The 9,464-nt window shown below is 33.6% G+C and overlaps 1 protein-coding gene across 3 annotated transcripts; it reads left to right on the forward strand.

Moving 5' to 3' along the window:
* The first annotated feature begins 301 nt into the window (after window positions 1-301).
* On the forward strand, window positions 302-8,184 carry LOC111397529. Of its 3 annotated transcripts, none has more exons than XM_023024508.1 (6): window positions 302-473; window positions 1,117-2,744; window positions 2,898-3,149; window positions 4,843-4,923; window positions 6,448-6,903; window positions 7,802-8,184. In XM_023024508.1, exons 2-6 carry the CDS (start codon window positions 1,506-1,508, stop codon window positions 7,856-7,858), a joined length of 2,085 nt encoding a protein of 694 aa, XP_022880276.1. In that variant the 5' UTR covers window positions 302-473; window positions 1,117-1,505; the 3' UTR covers window positions 7,859-8,184. The 3 variants fall into 3 exon arrangements, with proteins under 3 accessions (XP_022880276.1, XP_022880275.1, XP_022880277.1); XM_023024507.1 differs by having other exon boundaries at window positions 305-489; XM_023024509.1 differs by lacking the exon at window positions 302-473 and adding an exon at window positions 507-1,050.
* Window positions 8,185-9,464: the final 1,280 nt, after the last annotated feature.

Below are 9,464 nucleotides of genomic sequence, written 5' to 3' on the forward strand. Positions count from 1 at the left end.
TATTAACTAAAAGGGTAGTATAGTCCTTTTAACAATATATTATTTTGTAATTGTACAAACATTTAAGGGCATCTTTGTATTTTACTATACAAGAGACTAATATCATAATATTCATGATTTCGGAAGTCAAAGTGGAATTTAGCTCCTTTGACTGGGTCAAACTTAAAAGTACCCCTAGGAGGGACACCATTCGATAACTCCCTCGATACATATATAATTATCCAATGAATAATGCTCAACATTTTAATAAGTTAAATGGTCAAACTTCAATATTTTGAAACGTTAAAATGAATGAGAGTGTACATACAGATGGATAAAACGAGAAAAAAAAGGGTAGAGATAATGAGAGTAGAAGACGCAAAAATGGAAAACCTGACTCACAAATGAAACGATGTTATTTTCTTTTGATTTTTAACTTTAATTAATTATTTAACTTCATCTTGGATTAACATGACCCCAAAAATGCAGAATCGGTGCGCGTTTGATTCGGTAGATTTAACCATTTTTATTTCGTTTATGATATGTTGGTGAACCTTAAAATTTTGATAAATGATTCGATTTGTTCTACTTTTTCTTATCTATTTCTTTTTCATTGAAAATATTTCAATAGTGAATGTGTGCCGTAAAAGTTAACTGTTTCTCTGTTCGGTGGTGTTGGCGATTCATCATTTGTAGACTTGCTTTTTTTGTTGGATAACTCAATATGGCATACATTTTTTTTTCCCTTTTGGTTGAGATTTTGTACACAGATCGGGGATTTATAAGCAGTATTGATTCTGAATAAATATTTTTAATTTTTTTCTCTTTTTAATTAAATGTTGGATTGGGGAAGAGATAATGGCATCGTCGTTCTCATCTAAGAGTTGATAGTCAAATTGTCTGTTGTTTGTATATACGCCGCTTTATATTTTGCATCTGTACGACTTTTAGCTTCTTATATTTGCACTTCAATTGAAAATTGGCGTGTAGTCGCTGCATTTGCTGGAAATTGCAATCTATGGGATTACATTCTATAATTGTCTCTAGAAAATGTGGAATCTTATGTAACAAGTATGTGTTAATGTAAATATGAGTATATCCTAACCAGCTTCCATCTGTTTTTCTGTTCTGTTTCAGGTACTCAATTTGACTCTGTTGCCATGAACTTGCTTTTCAACCACTACATTTGGTTCTCAGGGTTATGTGCTTGGTTTTGGTTTGTAGTAGAAATGGAATAACTGGTAACTGAAATTCTGGGACTATGATTTCTTTAAACAGATGGAATGATCTGAGAACTCAATTAGTTGGATTCTACTCTTTATTGTTCTGAACGGATTATCCTATAATTTGAATTTGAATTTAATTTTTTTTAAGTTATTTTTGGATCGAGAATTGGGAAGCTGGGTTAAGATTATTTTGTTGGACTGAGAATGTTAATTACCAAATAAAGTTGAGCTCCATTTGTAAACAGCAACAGGAAGGAAGACAATCTGTGAGAAATTGTTGAGTTTTGTGGAGAAATACTGATGGGATTGCCCCAACTTTCATCCAGTGAAAACTCTGACGAGGTTAGTGGCTCACTTGACACATATGTCTATAGTGCCTCTCAGTTTGGTGGTGTCGGCACGTGTGATTTGGATGGGATTCGTATGGGATCTCCGAGCCAAACATGTGGGGACTCGATATATTCTTCTTTAGGTGATTTTCAATGGAAAACCTCATTGGAGGTTTCGAAATTTCCTGATGATGCGTTAAAGAAAGAGCAATTGGATGATACTCCCAATTTTCTTGTGTCAAATATTCGCATCAACGAAGTGGTTGACTCAACTCCTAAAACTAGACGTAATATTCAGGCTCCCATTTCTAGGATTGTTGGTTTTGAATATGAGAAAGATACCCTCTCTGCGAGTCATGTTCATGCTGCTTCTGCCAGTGTCATATTGAATGATACTGAGACCAATGGATCCCTTGTTAGGAAGCGAATGCTGTCTCCATTGAATAGGATGCTCCTGTCCGAGCAATTTAGGGGTGATTTTTTAGATATTGGCAGCAGAAACTTTCATCATAGTTCTCAAGCGAAAGATGAAATATGTGGTATTTCTGTGATGCAAGATAATAAAAAAGCAAATATTGGTAGTAAAAATCACTCCACAGCACCAATTTGGTCTGTGTCTAACTTTAAAGAACGGATTGATATGTTGCACAACTACAGTAGATCAGCTGCCATAATTTTCACAGATGGCCCTTTATTAGAGGACAAAGAACTGCACCCCTTTACCTGTGTACCTTCATCTAGGTTTGATCCTTTGATTGAAGCAAGTGAGCGCAGATCACTCTCTGGGCCAACATTAAAAAAGCAAATCTTGCTCCCACTCTCTCGGTCTCCGTTAGGTCCAAAATTTTCTGATAGAATGAGATCTGCAGACCGTGGGAGGAATATCCGGAAAGAGACTAAAATCTTAGAAAATATATCTTATTCCGCCGAGGAAAAACGCTTTGGCATTATCTTTCCCTCTGAAGAAGAAGAATTTCGGGTTGCAAGCACATCGTATGAAGATGTTAATTACCTTCACAAAGATGTCCAATCTTCATCCCAAGAAAATAACACTGGAATAAGTTCAACTTTCTGTAGAAATTCAAGGACTGGTATCAGTTGCATGAAGCTCGGTAGAAGTTTTAGGGGATGTCCAGTGAGAAGGTCATTGGTTGGGTCATTTGAGGAGTCACTTTTTTCAGGGCGATTGTCATCTGGAAAACTCAGTCAGGTTTTCTTTTTCGTTACATGACTTGTGTTTTTTTGCCCTTTTTCCAAATATTTTAGGCTGAAGTTATCCAAGCTGAAGTAAGAGTAGAAATTTGCAATAGTCTTCATATTTTGGTTCAATTGCTAATATTATTTCTTTGATTTGAATAAGCAGGCCATAGATGGTTTTCTTGCCATACTAAACATTATAGGAGGGAATTTTTCTCCAAAGCCACAGAAACTTCCATTTGCAGTAACCAGTGTTGATGGAGATAGCTATCTATTATACTATGCATCTATTGATCTTTGTAGGAATTCACAATCAAACAAGCACAGAGGGGAAAATGTGAAGAGTGCCCTTGGTTGTGAGGATTCACAAATTGGCAAGAACCGTCTGCGTGTTCCTATGAAAGGACGTATCCAGTTGGTATATTTCTGTTCTCCTTTCAAATAATCTGTGTTTTCTGATTTAGGATTGAGGTTCTTTTAAAAATGCATTCAACTTTGATACATCATGATGTGTGATTTTTTGCTGCACTTATATGGCTCCTTTTAAAAAAAACCCAGCTAAATATTGTTGCTATTTTTCTGTACTTAGCGTCTCTTCTAGTTAAATGTTTTCGAGCTCTGGGCTGACCTTATCTTTCAGTACCAGGGATGTCAGGATGACCTGGGTTATCTAATTGCTTTTTTCTACTTCAGCAAGTCCTCCAATTTTATGAACTTTTTATTCTTCAAGGTGGGTAGTATGAGTGAATTATCCAAATGGTCACTAAATTTTGCAAAAAAATTTCAAGGGGTTATTGAATTATTGAACTTTAAAAATTACCTAAATGATCACTGAACTTTGCAAAAAGTTTCTACGGGATCACTGAACTTTAAAAATAACTTAAATGGTCACTGAATTTTAGAAAAGATTTTCATAGGGTTATTGAACTTTGCAAAAAGTTTCCCTTGGGAAACATTTTTCAAAATTCAGTGACTATTTATGTGATTTTTTAAGTTCATTGACCCGTAGAAACCTTTTGCAAATTGAATGACCATTTAGGTGATTTTTAAAGTTCAGTGATCCCTTGAAAATCTTTTGCAAAGTTCAGTGACCATTTGCACAATTCACTCGTCTGGGGTCGATCAAGTCTTAACTCACCCATGGGCGAAATCACTCAATTTGAGAGACTAATTCTCAAGAACATATTACATCCTGGGAGCTAATGTATAAACTTTAGAGCATAGCGCTTTTCACATATCATTCATCCCCCGCTCTCTATTACGCCCTATCACTAGTGTTTACTCCTAATTTGAAGCAATCATGATATGGCTGCTTACCTAATATCAGCTTTGAACAAGACTTTATATCCAAAACGAATGAACAATCTGATTAGAAAGTCTTTTAAAACCTGATCATTGGGTATTTATAATCTGGAGTAGGAGGATTTGAACTTTTTCTCATTTTAACACCACCATGGTTCATTTTGCTGAAAGCCTGTTGTATTCATATAATTTGCAATAGAGAAATACTTTCATGGATAAAACTATAAACTCTTCCATGGCAGTGTTTCAACGTTGGGAAATGTTTAAGAAGCACAAAATGCATGTTCCTGATAATTTAAATGTTTTATATTTATTTTATGTTCTTTTTATGTAGATGTATCCTTTGTCAATCATCTCTATAAAATTGCACATGTTTCTGTTACGTGCTTCAACATATGTACAGTTGTTTTTGTCAGAGTGCCTACAAATATTTACTAACTATTTTGTGTTCCATAAAAAAGGCATGTGAATTTATTTTTTTAGATATAATTAGTGGAGTTCTCAGATGCAGAAGGGTGTCCAGTATATCCTTCCAAATCTGACAACAGAATGAAATAGGGGGCAATATACTCCTATTAGCCAATATCCATTAGCAAGGATTATATTACAATGATCAACACATAAATAGTTTTCTTTTTTGTGACAATTGATTGAGATATGTTGACAAGGGCATGAAGACTGATTCAGTGCTACAAAGCTATTGATAGTTGTTGGAACTGTTATGTTGATTATATAGGTCAATTTTAAAATTATCATTTAACTTTATTTAGGTAATGTCAATAACTGATAAAATTGGAATTATTTTATAGGTCCTGAGCAACCCTGAGAAGACACCCCTTCATACCTACTTCTGTAACTATGACTTAAGCGACATGCCAGCTGGTACCAAGGTTAGGTCAAGAAATGCTTCTGCTCTTGAAGTTATTTAGATGTTGATAATGTTTCTGTTCGTGCAATTCCCATTTAATGCCCAAGGAAGTGACTTCCTTTTTGGATAATTTTGTATAGTAAAATTGGTATCTTGGGCTTATGATAGTCTTACTTTTTTTTTTTGATAGGTAATTAGTCTTACAAATTTATGGAACCATAAAAAATGTTTATCTGGTAGATTGGTAAATGCAATACTAATGCTTTCTTTGCAAGAACAACCAGTGAACACTGTGACCTCTGAGGGTATGGGTCCACTTATTCTGCCTTCCATCTAGTCTTTTAGGAACTTACAATATGAAACATTTGCACAAGTGCCAATTGATATTTGGGAAAAGAGTTGTCAGTTCTTCTTTATCTAGTTTTTGTGGAAGTACCAACATCTTAATTCGGTGAAATCACTTTCCGGGAGGTCTCCTTTTCCAGCTGTATAGTGTAGGTCAACTGAGGGTATTTTTGCCAATTTTTGGGTAAATCGATAGTGTTACGACCCGACCTCTATGTCCAAGCTGTTAACTTATGTATTGTCCGCTTTGGGTGGGCATCTGCCCACTTATCCCTCACGGCTCTCTATCGCGTTCCTTGGATTCGAACCCAATACCTTTCTGCCTAATGAGAGACCACGATTCAACTTAAGTTTTTAATTAGCAAATGTCTTGGGTTCGAATCCTGGGAGGACGCTATAGAATTGGTATCAAGATTCAACTTAAGTCTCTCATTAGGCAGATGTCTCGAGTTTGAATCCTAGGAAACATGAAAGAAAGTTGTGAGGCAGCTTGGGTATAGAGGTTGAGTTGTTACATACAAAACGCGCATTTTTTTGTAATGACCCGACCTCTATGCTCAAAATGTTAACTTATGTACTGTCTGTTTTGGGTGGGCAAACATTTTTTTGTAACTATTCGAATTTTATCCCAAAGCTGTTAACTTACGTACTGTCCGCTTTGTGTGGGCATTTGTCCACTTACCCTTTCACGGCTTTCCATCGCGTCCCCCAGGATTTGAATCCATAATTTCTGTCTAATGAGATTTAAATTGAATCCTAATATGAATTGGGTGTAGAGATCTTGAGTTTAAATCCTAGAGGATTTGATAAAAAGCCGTGAGGAGGTAAGTGGACAGATACCCATTGAAACTTGACAATACGTAAGTTAATGGTTTGGGTATAGAGGCCGAGTTACATATAGCATCCTTTTCCTTTAGAAACTACAACAAATGAAAAAATGGTTTTTAGTGGATCAAAAGAACGAATTTGAATACTGAGTATCAGTATAGCATGTTAAAATGCACTATTTATCACCATCCTTTAACTTATATGATAAAGTATTTCATGCACCCAGAGATGGATTCGAAAGAAGGTAAAGAAAAATCTTCTTACAGCTTGTGTTGTGGAGCTATGTCTTCCATGGTGATTTATGATTATTTTCTCCCTACTGATATATAGTGCTGAGTTGTTTTAATGATAATGTTTTGCCCTTCTAAACCAGACATTCTTGCGTCAGAAGGTCACCCTTGCTTCCTCTGGCTTGAATTCTATAAATGGAAGAGGAGAGCTGAAAAGTATCAATATAAAAGATGAGGACAAGGTTTCTTTAGTCCTAAAGAGAAGTCATATTGACCTGCCAGACAATGGAAGACAAGTTTGTGGGTATAATTTATGTCGGAATGATCAGGTGATCACATTAGATGAAACTGATAGAAAACACGAACATTCTTGTTCGAAGGTCAACAGAAATGCGACTACTGTTGGTGCTTTACGTTATGCTCTTCACTTAAGATTTGTTTGTTTATCCCCAAAAAAATCTTCAAGGTCAGTCCAGAGATCAGATCCTTTATCAGCAAAAGAAAGCAGAATAGACAATTTAGGGGAACGGAGATTTTACCTGTATAATGATTTGAAAGTTGTTTTCCCCCAACGACATTCGGATGCTGACGAGGGAAAGGTAAGTTATATAGATTATTATATAGCTCCTTAAATTTACGTTGCCTGTTACGTTGCCTGTGACCTGAGACTTGTTAATACATTTGGTAATTTCTCTTTGAACGTTCGATAATCTATATTCCGTTTCCTTGTTGCTGCAGACATTTTGACATTTGCTTTGTTTCATTCCTCACTGTTTCCTTGTGTTTGAAATCTATTCCATACTTGGGTTATAGAACCTGTGGTACATGTTTGGTACGGTGGTATTCAAACTAAATGGTATAATAAGTAAGATTGTAGCTTATTTTTTGTCCTTAATACAGTATAATACTATCTAATTCTCTCTTCTATATATTAGATCTAGTTGATGAATGATTCCTTTGATTTACCCCCATAGTGGAAAGAGGAAAGACACCCCATGCCTTGTGGGGTGGGTGTTCTTTCTGAAGTTCTACAATAAAAGCAGTCACATACTTTGATACCTCCTTTTGGTATTAGATTGAACAAACTTTAATGATTTTAGTTTTAACTTGATTTTACTCTTGACAAGCTTAAAGTTGAGAATTCACTATCAATGAGAATGTCATTAGCTCTAGAACAAGTAATTTATTTTCTAACACAACGCTTTCTCACCTGCATTATTCTCATCATATACCTATAAAGTAACGCCTGCAAACTGATCTAAAGAATTGAGTAATACGCATTTTATGGTTCCAGCTACCTAGTTCATTTGTTTGTTTTTGATAACCTTAGATTTGTTATGAACCATCTTCACATTTTTAAGGAGTTTTTTTGCATGATTGTGGAATTTGCTCGAGTTTTTCAATTAATTGAATTGCTCCTTTCAGAGAAAAGAAAAGGAGACTGAATTTGCTGTTCACAATCTGGTGTGCTAACATTCTTTCTTAATTTTATTGCAGTTGAAGGTTGAATACCATTTCCCTGAAGATCCAAAATATTTTGATATCAGCAGCTGAAATGAGTTCACTCAGACATTCTCTCCTTGTTGGCGCTAATTACCTGTATGGACGACAAAATGGTAATAATAAAATTGAAAGTTGTAGAGGTCGGATGGATAACTTATTTTTTTCGAAATTATCCTTCCTACCCTCCTTGTTGGTGTTTATTTAGTCTTTTTAAGTGCATAAATTTGGAACCCTGGTGGTGGCCTGAGCTTTAGATGGACCTCTTGATCCAATATCATGTAATGTGACTGTATTTCTTCACTCAAATTTTCAATTGTATATATGTTTTCTATGTACATGTTTAATTCATTTTACTAATAGTGGTAGTGGTAGCGACAGATAGCATTATTATTTATAGTATATCTTTAGGAACCCAAAATCACTTACTGGTTTCATTTGCTTTCACTTATGACATACTGATACTTAGACCGTTATTCAATATAACTGATGTTAGATAGCGGATAGCATTATTCTTTATACTAGGGACCCACAATTACAAAACGTGCTTTACTTGCTTTCACTTTTTTATATTATTTCTTTACGGGCCACAAAAATAATTTGCTATTATTATTATTATTATTATTATTATTATTATTATTATTATTATTATTATTATTATTATTATTATTATTATTATTATTATTATTATTATTATTATTATTATTATTATTATTATTATTATTATTATTATTATTATTATTATTATTATTATTATTATTATTATTATTATTATTATTATTATTATTATTATTATTATTATTATTATTATTATTATTTTTCCATTCTTTAACTGGATGCTGCCATGTGTATTCTAATAGAGAATTTCTATATACATAGCACTTCTCTATTTTGTTGCATGTAGTCTGTTGGTACTAATTTAATAAACTGACTAGACAAGGAGGCTTTTCCTTTGTGTGTCAAAATTCTGTCAAAAAAAAAAAAAAAAATCTTATCAATTTCAAGTTAACTTAATTATGACATAATCTAAACATTAAGATAGAAAATAAGAAGATCAATGATCTCATTGATTTTGAATAGGCGTCGAAGATTCTTTAACAATTACCTAAGTCCCTCTTATTGTAGTTAAAATTTTTAGTAAATTTTGATAAACGTTTATTAATTATCTGGCTGGAAATTTGAAAAAAATTGTGGGCTCTATGAAATGCATTATGAATTTATGTGGTATCATGTGGGTCTCTTCATCCCACATAAATATATTTCCAATTTAGAAATTCAACCGGCAGCTGATTCGAAAAAGATAAAGGATTGAAAGTCTTAAAATATATCATTTTCTATTTAAATGGACAGAAAAATTGAATGTTTTCAATTTTCTTGATTAACCTAAGGGTAAAGATTTTATTGGTCAATGATCACTATACTTTCAACATTATTTTCTAGTTGTCATTGATTTTCTAAACAATAGCCATACTTTAAAAGACGTTTTCAATAGTCGTTGGGCTATTTTTTAACGAATGGTTATTTTATTTTCAAAAGTTATTTTTTAACTATTATTAAGTTTTAATCTTGTTTTCCATTCATCTTGGAAAAAATTAATGATTTCATTTATCGTGTTACAGGAATCATTAGTATTGAGTAGAATAAAAAATAAAAAACTTGG

The sequence above is a fragment of the Olea europaea genome, chromosome 7, assembly GCF_002742605.1.
Source record: "Olea europaea var. sylvestris chromosome 7, O_europaea_v1, whole genome shotgun sequence".
Taxonomy (NCBI): Eukaryota; Viridiplantae; Streptophyta; class Magnoliopsida; order Lamiales; family Oleaceae; genus Olea; species Olea europaea.